A 23553-nucleotide genomic window follows, 5' to 3' on the forward strand; every position below is an offset into this window, starting at 1 on the left:
AGGAACAGCACCTCATCTTCCGATTAGGCACTTTACAGCCTTCCGGACTCAATATCGAGTTCAACAATTTCAGACCATAACCTCAGCCCCCATTACATTTTTACTTATATTTTTTTTCCACCCCTTTGTTTTGGGTCTTCCCTTCCCCCCCACCTTTCCTTCTTTTTTCTCTCTTCTCTCTCCCACATGGCAGCTGTCTCTCATCCTGCCAGTACACTTCACACCTAATCTGGAGCCGTCTTTTGTCTCCACTGTCCTATTACCATCCCGTCTGGTTTTGAATACCTCTTAATGTCTCTTTTACTTCTTTTGTTCTATCGCAGCCCTGACTTCGATCTATTTTATTTCCTTTCCAGTTTTGAAAAAGGGTTTCGACCCGAAACGTCGACTCTAATTTCTCTCCACGGATGTTGCCTGGCCTGCTGAGTTTTTCCAGCATTTTCTGTTGTTATTAAGCTTTATTAACTGTTTTGTTAACCTGTCCTGCCACCTTCAAAGAGTTGTGCTCACGCACACCCCCCCCCCCCCAGGAGTGCGCTCTCTATTCTCGCACCCCCTTGAAAATTGTACCATTGAGCATTGAAGGGGTTAAAAGTTAGATTAGCGGTTTAACCGAATAGCTGGCTGATGTAATAAAGGAGCAGTCTGGCAGAACAAAGACAGTTGGAAAAAGCATATTACACGGTGATTGGGGGAGTGAAAGAAGGCAAGGAGGCCATACATTGAACAATGGGCTGCCAATGTGATTTGCGAAGATGTGGTTAAGTGTACGGAATTGGATCAGAGCTAAAGGGTAGAACGATGGCAGATGTGGAAACAGGGCAAACGAGATACACAAGATGTGTTTTGTGGAGATGTGATTAAGTGCACGTGACTTGGACAATTAGTTGGCCAAGTCCCGAAGATGTGAAGGAAAGAAGATGTAAGATTGGCCCAGAAATTCGGGTCCCCACGGGTGAGTCCGCGCTGGGTACTCACGCGTAGGCCCAACGGAAGTGCCGGTTTCGTGCACGCACTGCGCATGCGCGGGAAACCGGAACTTCCGTTCCCCTTAAAGGAAGGGGTTCACAGGTCGAACGCATGCGCCGGAGAGGCAGCGTGTGCGCCTGGAACTTCCGGGTTTTTTTCCAGGTTTTTCCGGGAGGGTAAGTCTCCAGCAGCTACGCTTATAAGAAGCAGTCGCAATGCCTGCTTTTAACAAGGTAAGTGGTGAATTAAGTAAAATTAAAACATTTTTTCCACAGGTTTATTATTTTTAAATATTTTAAAGAAAGGTAAGTTTATTTTTAGCCCCGTTAGAAAGTGTAATTAATTTTTTCAAAAATTTAAATTATTGTTTAATATAGTTATTTTATGTAATTTATATAAATTTATTTGAAGTTTTAGTGATGTTTTGGGGCTGAAATGTATTCATAAATTTGACAGGTCTTCCCGTCAAATCTATGAATGCAGATTCCCTGCTCCGATTGGCTCTCCATGGCCCACGTGATCCCAGGGGACGCATCGAACTAACTGCGCCCCTGGGATACACAAGCACTGCGCGCCGGCAGCTGGAGGAGGCCCAGGATCGGAATCCCACGGGGGCCCACAGCTCAACGGCCAGCGCGCAAGGTAAGTGCAGGTCGGGGGGGCTTGCACCCGCGGGAAGCCCCCGACCCGAATTTCTGGGCCAAATTGTATCTAAGCCAACTGCACGAATGTAAAAATTAGACTCCCGCCTCAGCTCAGACTGAGAGGGCCTCTCCCTGCACGGGCTCGGAATGAAGATCGCTTGGAACCAGTACACGCTCGTCTCCGTCTGCTTTGGGGAGCAGAGAGAAATCCCACAACATGCACGTTTGGTCCGTCCTCATTCTTCCTGTTGTCTGGGGAATCGTGAGCGCACCTCAGTGCTACCACATCAATGGACCGCTCCTCGCGAATCACAGAATTAAGACCAGACACGCTTTAAAATCAGTGATATACTTGAAAGTTTATTAAAAAGCACCGATGGGCACAGATTTCTTTTCCATGTAAAAAAAAGGCAGAAGCATAGATGTACATTCTTATAAAAAGCAAGTGCTGTGCCAAAACCCTGCAGCAAACTAGTCTAATTGGCAGCATAGATTCCGCTGGTAAACAGTAATACCTCATATCAGAGACGGCGAGCAGCCCGTGCACACTGACCCACAGTACAGAAAAAACAAAGTACAAAATGTCTTCATCGCTAACCCTTCCCACAAACTACTTCAGTCTGAGCAAACTCTGCCCCGCTGAGCTGCTCGTGGCAGCTTCACTCTCACGATTCAAAATATATTTCACCTCCGAGTGATGATCGGGTGCAGCCTCACAGGAATTTGGGACTGAATTGTAAAAAAAAAAATATATAATCTTCAGCAATTGTTGAGTATTTAAACTCATACAGGACTTGGCACCGCCTGACCGCAGGTGGCGGTGAAAAGGGTCATTGTTAATCCGTCTCCAAATCGTTCCGAGTGGTTGTACTCGGAAACCAGAGTCAATAAAGTACGCCCAGTCATCCACTTCCGAATTATCTCCACGCTTCCTGATGGAGCGTGCAGGCGGTTTTGGGATCGTTCCCACCGGGGGCAGTGAGCAAATGCTGCCCGGTGCGGTTCCCACCTGATGGACTTCCTGATTATTGGATTCAAACGAGGACTTGGAAAATGAGATTGGGGCTTCCCACACCCCACCCCAGGCAGGTGTGAGATGGCGTGGGCCAGCCAAGCTGAGAGCGAAGGATTTCTCCAACGCCTGCTGTCTCTACTGCACCCTGCCCTCTTGTACTGCACCTCGTTGGATGGTGGGCTATTGGTGCCGACCTCCTCTGTGCGTCAGACCAGCTGAGTGTTTGTGCGAGAAAAAAAAGGTGCCATTTACTCCCTTTGTATGGTTGATTTCCTTGGAATTTAACATTCAAGTAACAGCTTCTTGCTGAAGAAGAAGTCGATTTAGGGAAATACTGAAATAACAACAGAAAATGCTGGTAACACTCAGCAGGCCGGGCAGCATCCGTGGAGAGAGAAAAAGAGTCAACATTTCAGGTCGAAGACCCTTCGTCAAGACTGGGAAATACTGGGCGTGTTGGCCGAACGTTGAGGTTGCCAGCCCTTCTCATCCTCGGGGATAGTATCAGTCGAGCAATCTCACAAAGCTGTTTTCAGATACCTGCCTTCAGCACTGGGTCACTGAGCCTGGTATTCAAATCAGCATCTCCTTCGCAAATGTGGCGTTCCCCCCCCGCCCCTCCCCTTCCAATCTTGCCAGCGGCCCAGGGATTGACAGCAGCAATTTGTGTTTGGTGGGGGTTTACTCGCCTGCTTAAGTACCTGTGATACAGCCGGGGTAAACAGCGGAAAGTCGTACGCGGTACGGATTTTCCTGCGGCACTTTGTTTGTTCTGGGACTTGGCGAAATTAGTTTGAGGGAGGGCCTCATCTTCCAGGGGGAGCTTTGCGGGGCAACAGCCAAGCCAAGCCTTCCTCGGGAGCGATTGAGGCAGAGTGAGTGCGGAATTGCTGGCACTGCCCCAGTGTCGCTGGTGCTGTGGCCATTTACAACACCATCACCCCCCATTGAGGGCAACGCGGGATGGCCAATAAACACAACCGTGTCAGTGTTGGGCCCAAGAGTGAATAAAACGTTTCAAACAAGTGATTCAGAAACAACAATAAGGATGCAGAGGAATGATTCCTCTTGCACAGTCTGTTTACCAACGAGGAGATACCTCGGCAGCCTGTCTTGAAACGATTGCCTTCTGCACTGTAACAGCTACTGGTATAAGGCAAGGCTGAGCTACAAGGGGAATTTATATGCATTTAAGGGGAAGCGAGATAAGCACATGAGGGAGAAAGGAATAGAAGGATGTGTTGATGGGGTGAGATGGAGGGGTGGGAGGAGGCTGGTGTGGAGCATAAACACCGGCACGGACCAGTTGGGCTGAATGGCCTGTTTCTGTGCTGTAAACTCTGTGTAACTTTGTGCTATAAGCGTTTGCCATGAGCTGGACCGAAACAAGGTTGTCCCTCTGGGAGAAGGTCCTGGTGTAGAATGCTCAGTGTTTGAACACCTTGCATCACCCAGACCTTCTCCTCTGTCTAGGGTGAATTCATCCGTTGGAGTACATCCTTTGGTGGTCTACAGCAGAGGACCAGAAGAGTGTTCTTGTTCTTCAGGCCACTCCTCAAAAGAGGCACGGGTGAGTAATATGTGAAAATGGATTGTAAACAAGGGGGTTGGAAAATCCCACTCGGACAACAACAGCAAGGCTGAAAACCAAACAAAGAGGCCATCGCTCAGCGATCTCCCCTCAGCCTTGATGACCGATGGCGAAATGCTTGGAAGAACTGCGACGTACGGAATGGATTCCTTACAGAGGAGCCCACAGTACAACCTGAAGGATCAGATCTCCCTCGCAAACAGTGGACAACCGCCTCAGAACCGGTCATGGTAGATGCTGCTACCTTCTCCATAGATGGAAGATTAAAGCGTCCCCACCATGTGAGTGTGGAGCTCCTGATCAGACCCTGGGGCACATCATCGAGCACTGCCCTGAGGAAATTCACAGGCAGCCTACGAGATATCCACGCGGTTACACCTCGTTTGACCTGGATATCTGACTTAGATAGAGACATCTGATTTGCTTTGCTACGACCATACGGAAGAAGACAACTGGCCACCACGTGATTAACATCAGCACTTCCAGCCTCCAATCTTCAGACCATTGTCCTTCCTATCTCTACTCTCCTGCTGAATCTGATTGTACAGGGGTCCCTGCAGCTCAGCATTGCTCAGCACCAAGGAGATGGACATATGAGGAGAGGTTGAGTAGATTGGGACTCTACTCATTGGAGTTCAGAAGAATGAGAGGCGATCTTATTGAAACATATAAGATTGTGAAGGGGTTGGATCGGGTGGGTGCGGGGAGGATGTTCCCGATGATGGGTGAAACTAGAACTAGGCTGCATAGTCTTAGAATAAGGGGCTGCTCTTTCAAAACTGAGATGAGGAGGAACTACTTCACTCAGAGGGTGGTAGGTCCATGGAATATGCTGCCCCAAAAAGCTGTAGAAGCTACATCATTACATAAATTTAAAACAGAAATAGACAGTTTCCTAGAAGTAAAGGGAATTAAGGGTTACGGGGAGCGGGCAGGAATTTGGACATGAGTCTAGGTTCAGATCGGTCATGGCCCTGTGGGTAGCGGAGCGGTCCCAGGGGCCGTGTAGCCTGATCCTGCTCCTATTTCGTGTGTCTAATTCTGTTAGATTCAGGAGATGGTTCAGTGATAGTGGATTGGCGGTTAGGATCAGGTCAGCCATGATCTTATTGAATGGCGGAGCAGGCTCGAGGGGCCGATTGGCCTACTCCTGCTCCTATTTCTTATGTTCTTATACAATTAATACTCTTTAGGAGAACCTCCTCTGAGTAAAGGCTAAATAAGGTTTCTTTTCTTGAAACGTACAGAGTAAGGGGTTGATATAGGCGGGCGGAGAGAACATTTTTGACTTCTCCATTCGGCATTCTTCAAATATCCCCGGAGCGCTCAAGCGCCAGTTACATGTGCGGCCTTTCGCTCGGACGCTCCAGCGATATGATCCCATCAATAAAGACCCTTGCAGCGGTGCCTCGGGATCCTGAGATGAGCGTGCGGATGCGATATTTACAAAGTCGAATTTTGTGCGGGTTTTTGGTGGCGTTTTCTGCATCTTTCACTCGCTGGCGATTCTCCTTCCGCTGGCAAAAGGGGCTCACTATGCGGGAGTCCTCCCTTTATCTACTGGCCGGGAGGGCGTTGCACAGGGAAAGTCCCGTGCAATAAAGCTTTAAGTAGGTTCACGGACTCCCAGGCCGCGTGCCGTTTCTGCGGCCTAGGAGGGGTCCGTGTTCCACGTCCGTGCGGAGCGCGAGAGGTTGCAGCCCCTCTTCCATTATTTGAAGGGGCTGCTCCTCGTTCTTTGGCTGCACTTCAATCCCCACGCTCCTGATCTTTGGTCACCCGGGGCTGGCGGGGGGGGGGGGGGGCGGGTGGGGGGTGGAGCGGGCAGGTCGGAGGGGGGCCCTCCTTGTAGGGACTGCTCCTTGGCCTGGCCAAAGTGGCCATCAACTGGTCCGGGCAGTGGGTGGTCGAGGCGGGTCGTGTGGCCCGGCTGCCCGCCTCTCTTCCGCGGCCAAGTTCGCGCCCGGGTATCCCTGGAGACAGAGCACGCGATGTCCGTCGGCACGCTCGAGGCCTCCCGCGACCGGTGGGACTGGAGTGCGTCATCACCACTGGGAATACAATTTTAATTTAATTTGTTAAGTTTCCTTTAATGTTTTAGGTTAAGTTTGTCAGCACAAAAGAGTACATGGGCAAATGTTTAGAGCACACCTTCTCGATGCTCTTGCCATGCACGCTGCATGTGTATGGCAGGTACTAAACCGATGCTACTAATAGGCATCCCTCCTAACAGCAGACAGCAAAGCAGAGCTTCAGATAATGAGGTGCAGACACACAGAACCACCGCTTGAATATTTGGCCATGGTTGAGGCAGGCGTGTACCCCACCACACGTCAGAGCACACTGGTCGCACCCACACGCCCGTTCTCTGTTTAAGGAGAGCCGCTGCTGGGAATGGCAGGAGTTATCCAGAGGGCGGAAGCCAGCGTGGGTCCCGAACACCTGCCTAAACGACGAGACCCAATAGATGGGCTGAGTGGCCTACAGTTAACAACCAAAGGAGTCTGCAGCAGGGTTTTTTTTTGGAATGATTATAACCAACTGCATGCAAATTGCAGACAAAGTCATCAGTATTTGGTATGAGGTGAGCTACAACAAAGGTGGCTTTATTGATTACGCTGTCCATATTTTTGCCCAATTACAACAACAACAACTTGTCTTTATATAGCGCCTTTAACTTAGTAAAACGTCCCAGGGCGCTTCACAGGAGCGATTATCAGACAAAACTTGACACCGAGACACATAAGGATAAATTAGGGCAGGTGACCAAAAGCTTGGTGAAGAGGTCGGTTTTAAGGAGCGTCTTAAAGGAGGAGAGAGAGGCGGAGAGGTTTAGGGAGGGAATTCCAGAGCTCGGGGCCCAGGCGGCTGAAGGCACGGCCGCCAATGGTGGAGCGATGGAAATCGGGGGATGCTCAAGAGGACAGAATTAGAGGAGCGCAGATATCTCGGGGGGTTGTGGGGCTGGAGGAGGTTACAGAGATAGGGAGGGGCGAGGGCCATGGAGGGATTTGAAAACAAGGATGAGAATTTTGAAATCGAGGCGCTGCCGGATCGGGAGCCAATGTAGGTCAGCGGGCACAGGGGGTGATGGGTGAACAGGACTTGGTGCGAGTTAGGACATGGGGCAGCAGAGTTTTGGATGAGCTGAAGTTTACGGAGGGTGGAATGTGGGAGGCCAGGCCAGGAGTGCGTTGGAATAGTCAAGTCTCAAGGTAACAAAGGCATGGACGAGGGTTTCAGCAGTGGATGAGCTGAGGCGAGGGCGGAGACGGGCGATGTTACGGAGGTGGAAGTAGGTGGTCTTTGTTATGCTGCGGATATGTGGTCGGAAGCTCAGTTCAGGGTCAAATATGACACCAAGGTTGCGAACAGTGTGGTTCAGCCTCAGACAGATGCTACACTCCTGTGAAGCGCCGCGGGACACCTTTACTGCGTTTAATGCACGCTGTTGCTGTTCACTCCAGCCCTGGAGGTGGAGTCCGGCTGAAGATTAAAAACAGCCTCTCCCACCGATGAAGAAACCCGCAGGCACAACGCTCGGGGGTCGGTGGAGTCTCTTGGAGGTAGCAGCCCGGCGGGGCAGTGCCCCAGTGGCCACGGAAGATCTCTCGCACACACCAATGCCTGCTAGCTGTCAGGGCGAGGTACCAAACACAGGCTCCACAGAGCGAGTCAAACCTGGCAGCTAGTCCCAAGAGGGAAAAAGTGGGCTGGGTGGTCATATCTCTAGGGCACCCTTCCTCATCTCAAAAGCAACTCGAGTGAAGTCCTTTTGTTATTTCGCTTCAATCTATCTTTACCCAATTCCTACACGGCACTCTTCTATTCCGATCAATTATTTCCATTAGAATAAGCAGCTACTCCAAGCAAAAATTACAGATTCCAATAGCAACATCTTTCCCCTACACTATATATTTCAATCTCCTATTAATTCTAGCACTCAATCTCCATTATATCGCCTTCCCAACCCCTTCTGTGTCCTTCCCGAATACGTTCTGACAAGCGCAGCTCCCAAGACTATTTAAAAAAAAATTGTTTATGGGATGTGGGCGTCGCTGGCAAGGCCGGCATTTATTGCCCATCCCTAACTGCCCCTTGAGAAGGTGGTGGTGAGCCGCCTTCTTGAACCGCTGCAGTCCGTGTGGTGAAGGTGCTCCCACAGCGCTGTTAGGGAGGGAGTTCCAGGATTTTGACCCAGCGACGATGAAGGAACGGCCGATATATTTCCAAGTCAGGATGGTGTGTGTGACTTGGAGGGGAACTTGGAGGTGGTGGTGTTCCCATGCGCCTGCTGCCCTTGTCCTTCTAGGTGGAAGAGGTCGCGGGTTTGGGAGGTGTAGCCTGCACTGCACTGAGGCACTCGATATCTACTTATCTCCCCCCCCCTCAGCTCCTATGGCACCTCAACCCCCGTCCCCACCCCCGACAGAATCTAACCAAGTCCCCCTGACTAAAACACTCTCCGCCCGGCCAGTTACTACAACTGATCAGCACCCCGGTTTACAAGCACCATTTGATCTCGAGTCTTCCCCAGTGGCCAAGCTTGGGTAACCTGAGCTAGCAGCGACGCTGTTCTTATCCACAAAGATGCCTGGCTGGAAATCCCCCCCTCCCCCCCTAAACTGAGCGAGGACTGCGAGCAAAAAAAAAACATTTAGAAGACAACTTTAGAATAACGGAAAGACTCGGTGATTGCGGATACAGGCAACCACAGCAGTGGCCCCGTCCAGAAAGGAACAGATAAACCTCGTCTACGACGAGAAGCTCTGACTGTGCGCGGCGTCTATGTACCAAAAAGAAAAGATTTTATGGGGTTTAAATCTCTTTTGAGATAACTACGTAAATGAGAATAAAGCTGTGGTTGAATTCGTTTTCCTACCTTGCTTTTGTGATTGTGCTGTTTTATCCTGGCAAAGGGAATTAAGTGTTGGCATTGGCGCCCTTGCTATCTCAGGCACTTAGTGTAAAGCATCAAGCACTCCCAGTTGGCTTAAGATAGTCAGAGCCGTTTCTACGGCCACGCTGCTACAGACCTTGGGCAGAAGCATGGCAGATGCAGTATAATGTGGATAAATGTGAGGTTATCCACTTTGGTGGCAAAAACAGGAAGACAGATTATTATCTGAACGGCACTAGATTGGGAAAAGGGGAAGTGCAACGAGACCTGGGTGTCCTTGTGCACCAGTCGCTGAAGGTAAGCATGCAGGTGCAGCAGGCGGTTAAGAAGGCAAATGGTATGTTGGCCTTCGTAGCGAGAGGGTTTGAGTACAACAACAAGGATGTCTTGCTGCAGTTGTACAGGGCCTTGGTGAGACCACACCTTGAGTATTGTGTGCAGTTTTGGTCGCCTTATCTGAGGAAGGATGTTCTTGCCATGCAGGGAGTGCAGCAAAGATGCACCAGACTGATACCTGGGATGGCAGGAATGACGTATGAGGAGAGATTGGGTCGATTGGGCTTATACTCGCTGGAGTTTAGAAGAATGAGAAGGGATCTCATTGAAACTTATAACATTCTAACAGGACTGGACAGACTGGATGCAGAAAGGATGTTCCCGATGGCGGGGGAGTCCAGAACCAGGGGTCACAGTCTAAGGATAAGGGGTAAGCCATTTAGGACTGAGATGAGGAGGAATTTCTTCACCCAGAGAGTGGTGAACCTGTGGAATTCTCTACCACAGAAGGCAGTGGAGGCCAATTCATTAAATATATTCAAGAAGGAGTCAGATATATTTCTTAAGGCTAAAGGGATCAAGGGATATGGGGAGAAGGCAGGGACAGGGTACTGAATTTGGATGATCAGCCATGATCTCATTAAATGGCGGAGCAGGCTCGAGGGGCCGAATGGCCCACTCCTGCTCCTATCTTCTATGTTTCTATGACTAGTAGACACCGCTCACTTCCTCTCTCTGTATATATGTTAAGTAGAGTCCATTAGTGCGTTTTTATTGAGGAGCCTTCCTTCCAGCAACACTGCTCACTGTTAGCACCATTGCTGTGCCCCCACCCCCCCATGCGCTTCCTCGACGTTGCGCCATTGTGCGAGAGGCTTTTTTTTGCACCGCTAACTATTACACGAGGACCATGTATAGATATACAGTTGCTGTCCTGTGTATGAAGAGAATACTGACAATACAGCGATGACACTGGTGATGGGTGTGCATGTGTGAGGGGGTCTGGAGTTTTCGGGAGCTCAGCCCAGCACCAGAAGTGTGCGGCTGCAGGCGGGAGTGTGTCCCGTGGAATGGTGAAGTCCTAACAAGGCGTGCAGAACATACAGTGCAAAACTTATATATATTAAGAGAGAGAGTCTGCCATCATCGAGGTACTAACAACAGCCAATTTGGTCTAGCTGATGTCAACTGCCAACAGTGAGAGTTGCAATGGGTTGATGTGGTGCCGGAACTCAAGCACTGGCAGAGGCTCTTCCTGCGATCTACATGTCATTGGTAAAGCAATCCGTGCTTTTTCTTGTAATAAGTGTGAAGGCCCACGGCGAGGCACAAGCCTGGCTTGCAACTGGTTAACTCGAGCAGAGCCACAGCCTCAGAAGGTATCACCAAGCTTATCCCTCTGCATGTGGCTGATTGGTGTCCCCACCAGTTAACCCCAAGGGCTGTTCGGAGGGTAGAAAGTGCAGTCATGCCCCTGGGAAGTGCTTGACAGAAGAGGGATATTAAAGGGTCGAGGCCTCCTTTGAAAAAGTGCAACATCCCCACCGACACCTGGGAATCCCTGGCCCAAGACCGCACAAAGTGGAGGAGAAGCATCCGGGAAGGCGCCGAACACCTCGAGTCTCTTCGCCGGGGAGCAAGCGGAAGCCAAGCGCAGGCAGCGCAAGGAGCGCACGTCAACCCACGCACCCCACACCCACCCGCCCCTTCAACCACCGTCTGCCCCACCTGTGACAGAGACTGTAGATCCCGCAACGGACTCATCAGTCACCTGGAGAACTCATTTTTAGTGTGGAAGCAAGTCATCCTCGGTTCCGAGGGACTGCCTAAGCAAGCATTAAAGGGTGTTGGGAGGAGTCAGGGGAGCGTTTAGACCAGTTGGCATGTGCGGGGGTGTGGGGGGGGGGGGTGGAGAATGGTGGATTCGATGGGCCGAATGGCCTATTTAAGTGCTGGAATATTCAGCGATTCTAAAACTGATGGGCTTTCTGGAAATCGTTAGAAACAAAAGGCGATAAAATGATATAAAGTCAATGAATTAAAAGGCTAACACTCAACCCAGCGAAGCAGGCGCAATGGTAGCAGTGTTAAGGTACGGTTAGTGTTAAGCTGTTGGACAGTGTTCCCATGAAGCGATACTTGTCCATTTATTCCGAGACCTCAACACTCGGTTTCCTACATCTATCGGATAATTAAGGATTATATATTGGCATACTGTAATATCCCAAAATCCACGGTTGTCTGTATGTGGCTCTTGGGCGGCACTGTGGATTTGAGATCGATATGGAGGGACTGTGGAGTGTGGTTCACAGACAGCAAACTGGGTTGATGGAACCAGGTACGAGAGGCACTTCACAAGAACCTTTCTAAAGGATTACGATCATCTTATACGCCCCATGAATTTTAAACAACTTCAATACAAACGGTATCCCGCAGTTACAACGGCGACTAGACTACAATAAAGTACTTCATTGGCTGTAAAGCTCTTTGGGGCGTCCCGAGGCGGGGAAAGACGCGCGATAAAAATGCTCGTCTTTCTTTAGAGAACATATACAATTCATGGTGACGCACTTTGGGACATTTCTGTTAGATATGGTAATACATGATATAAATGCAAATCTTTTATACAGGACGGCACGATAGACATACATCACATCTACCTCACACTGACTGACGTGTACTGTGGCCAAACGTCACTTCAAACAGATTCATTCTGCACAGCGAGATCTGGATGAAATTGGGCTGCATGTAAATGGGGCTGGAAAAGGCAGAAGGATTTGACGGTTGATAAAGTTGATGAAATCTAATTCTTTGCGAGCCTAGGCTGTTCTCCAGATTCTGAGATCGATAGCTTTCTGTTAACCAGAGGTATTGAGGGAGATGGGGGCCAAAGGCGGGTCGACGGAGTCAGGTCACAGATCAGCCGTGATCTCATTGAATGGCGGAGGGGCTGAATGGCCTCCTCCTGTTCCTAGGCAGCCACTTACAGGCTTTGTTCTTCTGGGTGATGGATCGCCTCAGTCGTTCTACCTCAGACTGGCTGGGCACAGCACAGGCACCGGTACTAAACCAGTACAGGCACCGAGGGCTCCAGTACAAGTAGTGGACCCGGACCAGTCACCACTGACACAAACTCAAGACCCCTCCCGAGACTTGACTGAAGACTCCAGAACCTTTATCAGTGTAACACCGATTCAGGGTTTTACCCGAAACTGTTTCTAGCCTAGGTACGGGCAACAGTACGGGAGGAAAAAACGAGCTTTCACCCCCCGTGTCTACTGCTCAGGTGCCAGCACTGAACTCCTCATACCGGTTCGTGCCATCTCTCTGGTACAAGAGCTTCCTTCATACCACCAGTAAAGTCCGCACACAGTCAAATCCTTACCTTGCCACACACTTGACAGCAACATAACGCGCAGACCTCCGCACTAAAGCCTCAGTACATACAACCACGCCCAGCCCCAGCTATCTCCCAGTGTGCTAATCCACTGAATACCTCAGCGACGTGACTGGAAAATGCACCAGCTATGGATATATTTGGGTCATTTTCCTTTGCCGGAAGGCGACAGCAGTGACGTGAGGCTGGCTCCAAGCTCACCGAACGAATCAGGAAGCAGGGAAGCCAATTGGCTAGGTGACGAGAGCTGGGAGAACATCCAACTGTTTAACCGTTTGAGGACTAAGATCACATTACAAAAACTAGAAATAATGTGGGGAGTTGCTTAACTTCAATCCAGCGCAGTGTGCAGATATGCTTCAATTGTACTTTAGATACTTAGGGGCAGAAATTCAGTCCCATTGCAGTCAATGCACTAGAGGGGACGCAGAGGAGATTTACCAGGATGCTGCCTGGGCTGGGGAATTTTAGCTATGAGGAAAGATTGGAGAGGCTGGGGTTGTTTTCTTTGGAACAGAGGAGGCTGAGGGGAGATTTAATTGAGCTGTATAAAATTATGAGGGGCCTGGATAGAGTGGACAGGAAGGACCGATTTCCCTTCGCAGAGGGGTCAATAACCAGGGGGCAGAGATTTCAAGTAATTGGGAGAAGGATTAGAGGGGAGTTGAGGAGAACTTTTTGTTCACGTGGGGGTCTGGAACTCACTGCCCGAAAGGGCGGTCGAGGCAGAAACCCCTCATCGCATTTAAAAAGTACTTGGATATACACTTGAAGTGCCGTAACCTACAGGGCTACGGACCTAGAGCTGGAAAGTGGGATTAGGCTGGAGAGCTCTTTGTCGGCCGGCACGGACACGATGGGCCGAATGGCCTTACTTGCCGTAAATTTCTATGATTCTCCGACGCGGGCGTGTAACGGTTGGCCGATCCGACTCCGCCCGAGATGAATTTTGGCCCCTTCACGTTAGAAATGGTACTGGGGGGGGGTGGTGGGAACTGAAGGCTTGCAAAGCATCTTAGTGCTCAGAGGGTTAAACAGAGCCGTTCTGGTTTGGAAGAATCGGATCGCACAGAGTCACGTAAGGCAATGAAATTTAATTCATCTGTCGGTGTCCGAGGAACGCTCCATGGGACGTCAGATATATATATAGATCTGTATTTGGTATAGCTTCTGTCTACCTCAATTAGAATCGCTCTATAGAATTTTTTATAAATCGGGGCTCGCTTGGAGTCTCAAATGAACACAAAAATTTAAGTCATGCTTACAAAGATTAAAAAAAAATTCCTGTTATACAAAATATGCTTGAATTTTTTTTTGTCTTCAATCCTGGTGTGTCAGGTTCTGGTCCAGGTGATGTAGCCAGTGTTCTGGCCATTACATAATCGCGCAATTCTGTGGATCACCCCTGGAGACACCCTGTTGGCAACAAAAAAAAAAGATACGAAGGGTTAGCCCCACCTGCCCCAACGGACAGCTTTCAGCTTCAGCTAAAATAAATTCCTCCATTAAAATAACATCACATGCAGCAAAAATGGCAAACCAGATTCGTGCCGGGCAGCCCAAACACCCCACCCGATAAGGTCACGTCGGCCGACCTCTCGCGCGCCCCAAATCCACGGGATTCCCCCCCCGCCCCCCCACCCAGTCCGTCCCGTCGCAGCGCACAAGCCCAACGTGGTCTTGCGTGGGACTCTATGCAACGCCGCTCACCTCGCCCCTTTGATGTGACCCGATTGGGGCTCAATGCAGCCAACACTCTCAGGAGTGCAGGAGCAAGGATGTCTTGCTACAGTTGTACAGGGCCTTGGTGAGACCGCACCTTGAGTATTGTGTGCAGTTTTGGTCGCCTTATCTGAGGAAGGATGTTCTTGCCATGGAGGGAGTGCAGCGAAGATTCGCCAGGCTGATACCTGGGATGGCAGGAATGACGTATGAGGAGAGATTGGGTCGATTGGGCTTGTACTCGCTGGAGTTTAGAATAATGAGAGGGGATCTCATTGAAACTTATAAAATTCTAACAGGACTAGACAGACTAGATGCGGGAAGGATGTTCCCGATGGTCGGGGAGTCCAGAACCAGGGGTCACAGTCTAAGGATAAGGGGTAAGCCATTTAGGACAGAGATGAGGAGGAATTTCTTCACCCAGAGAGTGGTGAACCTGTGGAATTCTCTACCACAGAAGGCAGTAGAGGCCAATTCATTAAATATATTCAAGAAGGAGTTGGATATATTTCTTGAGGCTAAAGGGATCAAGGGATATGGGGAGAAGGCAGGGACCGGGTACTGAGTTTGGATGATCAGCCATGATCTCATTGAATGGCGGAGCAGGCTCAAGGGGCCGAATGGCCTACTCCTGCTCCTATCCTCTATGTTTCTAGGAAGAGGAGCAGCCTATGCAGCCCCTTTTCTGGGATCACACCACCAAAAAAAACGCTTCGGGTTTCTGAAAACGTAAGCAAGCTTAGAAAACCATGGTTGCGGCCTTCAGAATGCTGGCTATCGCTCTGCCATACTACAGGGATCTGATGGGGCTGTCTCGGGTCTAGGGAGGGTCTCTCCCTGGGAGCTTTTTCCACAGTCCTCTGCTCGCGTTGATTGATACGAGGTAATAAGGGTTTTAAGAAAAAACAGGAAGCTTAAAGCTCTCTCACAAACAGGTCAATTCACACTAATTTTTCAGAAAGGTGGGATAAGGAAATCTTAATAATGGGACCACATACTACACCATTGGCTCACAAGTTGTTTATGGTAGGTACAACCCTGGTAAGGACTACCCTGGTAAGATCTGGGTTAGTTCGGGATGTACCTCTTCAGGTGCCCGCTGGGTTAGTCAGGGAATGTGTCGTTCTTCCTAAAGGCTCCGTTTATCAAGGATATCTCTTTCCCATTGACTTTCATATCGCTGGTCTGTGCAGATCTCGCCGTCATTGAGTTTAGAAGAATGAGGGGTGATCTCATTGAAACATACAAAATTCTTACAGGGCTTGACAGGGTAGATGCGGAGAGGTTGTTTCCCCCTGGCTGGGGAGTCTAGAACTCGGGGGTCACAGTCTCAGGATAAGGGGTCGGCCATTCAGGACTGAGATGAGGAGAAATTTCTTCACTCAGAGGGCGGTGAATCTTTGGAATTCTCTGCCCCAGAGGGCCGTGGAGGCTCAGTCGTTGAGTATATTCAAGGCTGAGATCGAGAGATTTTTGGATATTAACGGAATCAAGGGATAGAAACATAGAAGATAGGAGCAGGAGTAGGCCATTCGGCCTCTCGAGCCTGCTCCGCCATTTAATGAGATCATTGCTGATCATCCACATTCAGTACCCTGTCCCTGCTTTCTCCCCATACCCCTTGATCCCTTTAATGGGGATATGGGGATAGTGCAGGAAAGTGGAGTTGAGGTCGATGATCAGCCATGATCTCATTGAATGGCGGAGCAGGCTCGAGGGGCCGAATGGCCGACTCCTGCTCCTATTTCTCATGTTCTTGCATTCGGAGTGAGAGTGTCACAAATGCAGAACCAGCATTGCTGCCCATCTCCAAAGCCAGCACAGAGTATAAGTCAGGTAAATAAGGAAGTACAGCCCTGATATCCCAACCTTGCATCTCCTTCCTGCAGGAAAGTTAGTGTCCCCACGATTCCCTGTCTATCCCAGTATTTTTGGAGACTATATGAACACATAGATGTGCTCCCGCTGCAAACATACATACTTCGAGACAACAGTCCATCATCCAGGTGCGTGGTAAAGTCTATTTCCGGTTCTTTGAACCCTTAGAATACGTCGCCCCGCCTCTCGTGCGGCGCACTGTGGGCTGTCCGTACCGATGCGGCGGGACACCCTTGGTGGACCGCGGGGAGCTGCGCATTTTGGCCACCTTCGGTCTGGAACGGGCCGGGCCCGTGGAGTCCGCCTCGGCGAGGGGCGCCCGGTCTCGTCCGCCTTGCCCGGCCACGGAGTCGCTGCTCTCTGTGCTTTTGCTCGGCGTTTGGCGCGTGGTGTCTCGGGCGTCGTCTACGAATGTGACACTGGGATCCTGCCTGGCCTGGAACCACGGGCGACCCCAGAATGCAGTCTCCATGATGCACGTCTCACCGCCGTGTCTTTCAGTCACTACCCATCTTTTATCTCGGGTTTCAGCTGTGTCCTGCTGCCAAGTGACCATTGGCTCTGGGTGGACCTGTTTAGGGGGAAAAACAGCAGGTTTCTACGCAACACTTTGTCTGTACCGGGACCCTTTTTCAGACTTTAGCTGCAGACACAAGAGCAGGGCTGGGCTGGGCTGGGCTGTTGGGCTACTACACTTGGGATTGGCTGCCATCTTGTTCTCAACTGACCCTTGCCCCTTTAATTACGAGCTGAGACCCCGTCACTTAGCACGAGTGGGTTTTTATCTGGCTGGGCTTGTGGGTCCCACATCGGAAATGTTCCCGTCGGCCAGGTGCGCACACAGTTGCTCAAAAGCCTCCCCCCATCCCTTTCCACCCCTCAGGTGAGATGTGAAACAGAGATCCTGAAGAGGAGCAGGGAGTTCCTCCCAGCGCACTGGCCGACTCCCTCAACCAAAAACCAGATTAAGTATCTCGTCGTTTATGGGATCTTACCGTGCCCGGCTGAATTTGCCGACACAACAGGCACGGCGCTTCAAAAGAATAACGTGCTGGATGTGAAGCATTTGGGATGTTCCCGAGATCTCTGATCAGGCACTACATTAATTTTTTTTAAATTCGCTTATGGGATGTGGGTGTCGCTGGCAAGGCCGGCGTTTATTGCCCGTCCCCTAGTTGCCCTTGAGAAGGTGGTGGTGAGCCGCCTTCTTGAACCGCTGCAGTCCGTGTGGTGAAGGTGCTCCCACAGTGCTGTTAGGGAGGGAGTTCCAGGATTTTGACCCAGCGACGACGAAGGAACGGCCGATATATTTCCAAGTCAGGATGCTGTGTGACTTGGAGGGGAACTTGGAGGTGGTGATGTTCCCATGCGCCTGCTGCCCTTGTCCTTCTAGGTGGAAGAGGTCGTGGGTTTGGGAGGTGCTGCCGAAGAAGCCTTGGCGAGTTGCTGCAGTGCATCTTGTAGATGGTACACACTGCAGCCACGGTGCGCCGGTGGTGGAGGGAGTGAATGTTTAAGGTGGTGGATGGGGTGCCAATCAAACGGGCTGCTTTGTCCTGGATCATGTTGAGCTTCTTGAGTGTTGTTGCAGCTGCACTCATCCAGGCAAGCGGAGAGTATTCCATCACACTCCTGACTTGTGCCTTGTAGATGGTGGAAAGGCTTTGGGGAGTCGAGAGGTGAGACACTCGCCGCAGAATACCCAGCCTCCGACCTGCTCTTGCCACAGTATTTATGTCACTGGTCCAGTTAAGTTTCTGGTCAATGGTGACCCCCAGGATGTTGATGGTGGGGGATTCGGCGATGGTAATGCCGTTGAATGTCAAGGGGCGGTGGCGAGACTCTCGCTTGTTGGAGATAGTCATTGCCTGGCACTTCTGTGGCACGAATGTTACCTGCCACTTATTAGCCCAAGCCTGAACGCAAGTTCTTTATTCCTTGCTGATAACAACTGGCGATTGGGCTAAGGTTCTGCCACTTCCGTATCAGTCCATACGGAGCTGTTGATGCAATTCCGACCGATACCACTGGCTTAGTAGCTTCATAAGATCAGGTGACTCCCATCGTCCACTTCCATAGTTGACGTCCCTCTCCAACACAGGGCCTTGCCATTGCTGCTGCATCCAATCAGCCCGCGGTATCAAGGGGGATGCTTTGCTTTTCGTTCTCTGGGCCGACGCTTCCTCCTGTTCCCAGCACGGAGCCCGGGAACACCTCACGCCCAGGTCGGGGCTACTCCTTCCTTCGTGACACCATGTGCCGATATCTGCACTGGGTCTGCCAGCTTCCCGATCTGACGCAGGCAGTTGGCCAACTAGGCAGCCTTCCAGTCCAGCTCTGGCAGTGGGGCAAGACTGGCACGGGGATGTCACGCTCCATGTCCCCTTGGTCCTTCTGACATCTGCAGGAGATAGGCCTGCTCCATTTCAGCAAACTGGTCCCGTGGTCTTCCGGCCCGTCGCTTTGAGCTGCCTCGGGGTGGGGTGGGGGGGGTGGGGTGGTTTGACACCACCTTCTCCGCTTGCGATCCTACGATCATTGCGGCCACGGTGTCCCTCATCTCCTTGCCAGGCTCCCGTGAGCACTCTTTCAGATCCCAACGCTGGTTCCCCGCTGTTTCCTGGACCTGGTGTTGAACTGAGGAATGGGCCGGCCTCCTCCTGGGCACGGTGGTTTCCCACCTTGTTCAACCATCCTGTGGATGGCCTCCTCTTTCATGACTGTAAAGGTGGGCTTAGTCTCAGTATGATAGCAAAATACTGCGGATGCTGGAAATCCGAAATAACAACAGAAAACGCTGGAAAAACTCAGCAGGCCAGGGCAACATCCGAGGAGAGAGAAATAGAGTCAACGTTTCAGGTCGATGACCCTTCGTCAAGGAACAGCACCTCATCTTCTGATTAGGCACTTTACAGCCTTCTGGACTCAATATCGAGTACAATAATTTCAGATCATAACCTCGGCCCCTATTATATTTTTATATATTTTTTATCCACACTTTTGGTTTGTGCCTTTTCCATTTTTCTCTCTCCCACATGGCAGCTGTCTCTCACTCTGCCAGTGCATTTCACACTTCATCTAGAGCCATTGTTTGTCTCTTTACCTGTCCCATTACCATCTCGTCTCACCTTGAATATCTCTTCACCTCTCCCTGACCTTCCCCTTTGTTCTTTCATCCCCTCCCCCATTTCCCAGCCCCCGAACTTGCTTTTTCATCCGTTTCATTTCCTGCCTTTACTCTCAGTTCTGACGAAGGGTTTCGACCTGAAACGTTGACTCTATTTCTCTCTCCACGGATGTTGCCCTGGCCCGCTGAGTTTTCCCAGCGTTTTCTGTTGTTATTTTGGTCTCGGTATGTACCTGCTCTTCAGGATTTGGGGCGGGTTTCTGTCCTTCCCTTCCAAGGCTCTGGAACAGTCATTTTCTGTGGCGTCTTTGCGGCTATTCCAATTCCCCGCCTGAGCACCGGGAACGATCGGGCCGTCTCCGGCCGCCCTTAAACGTGGTCAGACAAGGGGGGAGGGGGGCGCCTCACCTCCGTCCAAAAAAAAAAGCTGCCGTTCACAAAAAAGACCAGCTTAAGCGTCTCCCGCTGGGGCGCGCGATGATCCCTTTCGCTCGCGAGCCCCAGCGCACCAGGCACCGAGTTACCTGCTGCGACAGGACGGGCCCATCGGGGCTGCGGCAACACCTACTAAAAGGTCCAGGGGGGGGCCTGTACCATTCTGGCCTGCCCCCAGACGATGCCGCCCGCTCCTCCTCCTCGCTCCGGCCTCCCCCCCCTCATTCTCCCGGCATGCTCTCTTGCTGGTCTGGGATGCCTATAAATAATAAGTCTTATGGCTCCTCTCTTCCGTCAGTCTACAGCCCCTTCCCAACTCTGCCAAAGACCGTTCGATAACGCACCATGCTGCCAACTACACTGAAGAGCTGTTAAGCAGGCCAGGGCCAAAGCAAAGGGCGGTAGAGTACCAAAAAAAACACACCGGGACAAATCTCCTTCACAGCAGCACATGCAGTTTTCCCCTAACTGAACTGGCCCAGATACAGACAAGAATGTTGCACTCACCTGCAATATTGAGGGGGTTGGCAGGAGGAGGGGGTGGGCCTTTACCTTACAGCAAGGCTGCCAGGCTCTCTCACAATACTCGCTTCCGCAAAGACGGGCAAGGCTGACCGATTGCCCTCCAAGAAAAACTTAGTGGGGATAAAAATAAAGTGTGTTTGAATATCCCGCTGCTCCCACTCCGATGGCAAAGGATGAGGCACAGCTCTCCTTCCACGGTTAGTGCGAGCCAGTGGAGCGTCTCCTTTCTTCGTAGCAAGAGGGTTCGAGTACAGGAGCAAGGATGTCTTGCTGCCGTTGTACAGGGCCTTGGTGAGACCACACCTTGAGTATTGTGTGCAGTTTTGGTCGCCTTATCTGAGGAAGGTTGTTCTTGCCATGGAGGGAGTGCAGCGAAGATTCACCAGGCTGATACCTGGGATGGCAGGAATGACGTATGAGGAGAGATTGGGTCGATTAGGCTTATACTCGCTGGAGTTTAGAAGAATGAGAGGGGAATCTCATTGAAACTTATAAAATTCTAACAGGACTAGACAGACTAGATGCAGGAAGGATGTTCCTGATGGTCGGGGAGTCCAGAACCAGGGGTCACAGTCTAAGGATAAGGGGTAAGCCATTTAGGACAGAGATGAGGAGGAATTTCTTCACCCAGAGAGTGGTGAACCTGTGGAATTGTCTACCACAGAAGGCAGTGGAGGCCAATTCATTAAATATATTCAAGAAGGAGTTAGATATATTTCTTAAGGCTAAAGGGATCAAGGGGAATGGGGAGAAAGCAGGGACAGGGTACTGAATTTGGATGATCAGCCATGATCTCATTGAATGGTGGAGCAGGCTCGAGGGGCCGAATGGCCTACTCCTGCTCCTATCCTCTATGTTTCTATGTCTCCGCCTGCCTGGGACCTGCTGCCCGGTGTTCGGCTCACTGGTAAAGAAGCAGGGGCTGAGCTACGCCCAGCCTCGCAACAGCTCCAGTTATTCCTCAGCGCTCACTTCTCTATCAGTATCGCTTTGTGCCCGGGCATGCGGGCATGGCCCTCACCCCAGTATTCTGCCAAGACTGGGAACTTTAACTGGAGAGATCTGCAAAGATGAAAGCTGTGGAGCGACTCGGGCGAGTGGAATATCTTTTTAACGGGTTGGCTGGTATTCTTGCCATTGACGCTTAAGCCCAGCTCCCCGCAAGCGAGGACCAGTCGTAAACGGCCAGGCTGAGGAGCACTTGCCCGTGCTGCTGCCCAGAGAATGGTGGCCAGTCATGGAACCAGGTGGAGAAAGAAAATTAAAATGGCAATTGCTGGGGCTGGAGTTCTTTTTCAGGCGTTAATGTTGTGAGTCAGAAGTTCTGCATCAATTGGTGGGTTTTTTTCCCTTAGAGGCCAAAGGTCTTTAAGGTCGAGAGTGGCTCGTGTCGGGGATGCCAGTGTTTTGTAAGTTGAAAATGCTGCAAATATGCAGCAATGGTGGAACCAACGTGCCCACCTGCCTCTTCTCTTTATAGGGCCCGACACACCTGCTGTGTATTTGCACCGTTTTCTAGTTCAGGCTTACAGTTTCTTGGGAGTTGCTGTTTATTTTGAATTCGCCGCTATGGCTCGGACGCATGTGCATCACGGGCAAGATCAGTGTCATGAATCTCATCATCATGAAGAAACGACTCATGAAATAACACTGGACGGCCAGCTGGTGGCACCGTCCAAGGAGTATAAATACTCGGGCGTGGGCCCGGCTTGTCCCAGGACATTTTGTAAACAGGAACTAGTGAAAGACAACTAGACCTCCATGTTTTGAAACAAGTTGATTAAAGCCTTGTTTTATACTCAAACCAAATCAATCAGCGCAAGGTGGGAACGGTAGCACATTGGTTATGTTGCTGGACCTAGTAATCCCGAGGCCTGGACTAATGATCCCCGTAGATGCGAGTTCAAATCCCACCAGGGCAGCTGGGGAATTTAAATTCAGTTACTTCAATAAATCTGGAATAAAAAGCTAGTATCAGTAATGGTGACCATGAAACTACAGGATTGTCGTAAAAACCCATCTGGTTCACTAATGTCGCTTTAGGGAAGGAAATCTACCGTCCTCACCCGGTCTGGCCGAGATGTGACTCCAGACCCACAGCAATGTGGTTGACTCTTAACTGCCCTCTGAAATGGCCGAGCGAGCCCCTCAGTTGTATTCATAGAAGGCGGCTCACCACCACCTTCTCGAGGGCAATTAGGGATGGGCAATAAATGCTGGAAAAAAAAAAACCAGTGGCCTGGATCATTGCCTGATTACGATGGGCGCCAATGGCTTATTTTCGACAGAGAGCAAAGGGCAGGTTCAGAAAGGTTGTGCTGTTGTGATAAATACGAGGCGCTGGAAGATTATTTGAAGGCTGCGGTCGTTTGAGGGATTGGAGGGAACCTCACTCTGATTTTGGAAGGAGGGATTGGTGTTGGGGTCCTGGAGGGAGGGACCATTTCAGACCTATCCCCTGGAGTGGTTAGCGCTCACCCAGAGGTTACAACACAGCAAACCTCCGGTGCATTTAAACCGTGTCGGGTGGAGATGTTTAAGGAGTTCCGTGATGTAAGACAACTACTAGGCACTTGGTCTAAGCGTTAAACAAAGCTTTAATCAACTGTTTTTCAACATGGAGATCTAGTTGTGTCCTTCACTAGTTCCCGTTAAAGAATGTCCTGAGCAAGCTGGGCCTATGCCCGAGTATTTATACTCTCCCTGGACAGCGCCACCAGCAGGCCGCCCCGTATCATTTCATAAGTCACTTTCACATGAATGACAAGCTTCATGTCATTCAGTATGGGGGCAAGTGCAAGGTGTGAGAATGTCTTGCAGGGCCAGCCAATCCGAGAAAGCCAGGACCCCCCAGCGACTCCACTGAGTCAGATTTTTTCCAATAGTGCCGTCCTTGTGTTCTCTGAAGGGCTCGGTCAGTGCAGCAGGGAGTTTAAATGGATGGCGGCACTATGCTGGGAGCTTAAAGCAATGACGAGGGCTTTTGGCTAGACAGCCTACTTTAATCCTCCATTTCCTTTACGAACCAGTTTGTTGCTGGGATTAGGGGTCTACGGGAGCATAGTGGTTAGGTT

At 50.7% G+C, this 23553-nt stretch overlaps 1 protein-coding gene across 4 annotated transcripts in view; it reads right to left on the bottom strand.

The window, feature by feature from the left end:
- Positions 1-1953: 1953 nt before the first annotated feature.
- The window catches only part of lmna (lamin A), a 158999-nt gene continuing 137399 nt past the window's right edge, over positions 1954-23553 (bottom strand). For 2 of the 4 annotated variants that reach the window (XM_085978754.1, XM_085978753.1), the window contains exons 13-14: positions 16496-16963; positions 1954-14208 (exon numbers count right to left, since the gene is read on the bottom strand). In XM_085978754.1, coding sequence (XP_085834880.1) covers positions 16535-16963 — 429 coding nt within the window. In that variant the 3' untranslated portion in view covers positions 1954-14208; positions 16496-16534. The remainder of the gene's footprint in view (positions 14209-16495; positions 16964-23553) is intronic. The other 2 variants (XM_085978756.1, XM_085978755.1) reach the window with 1 other exon arrangement.

The sequence above is a fragment of the Somniosus microcephalus genome, unplaced genomic scaffold (assembly GCF_052327205.1).
Source record: "Somniosus microcephalus isolate GS21.2 unplaced genomic scaffold, FLI_Smic_1.0 unresolved_chr7, whole genome shotgun sequence".
Lineage (NCBI taxonomy): Eukaryota > Metazoa > Chordata > Chondrichthyes > Squaliformes > Somniosidae > Somniosus > Somniosus microcephalus.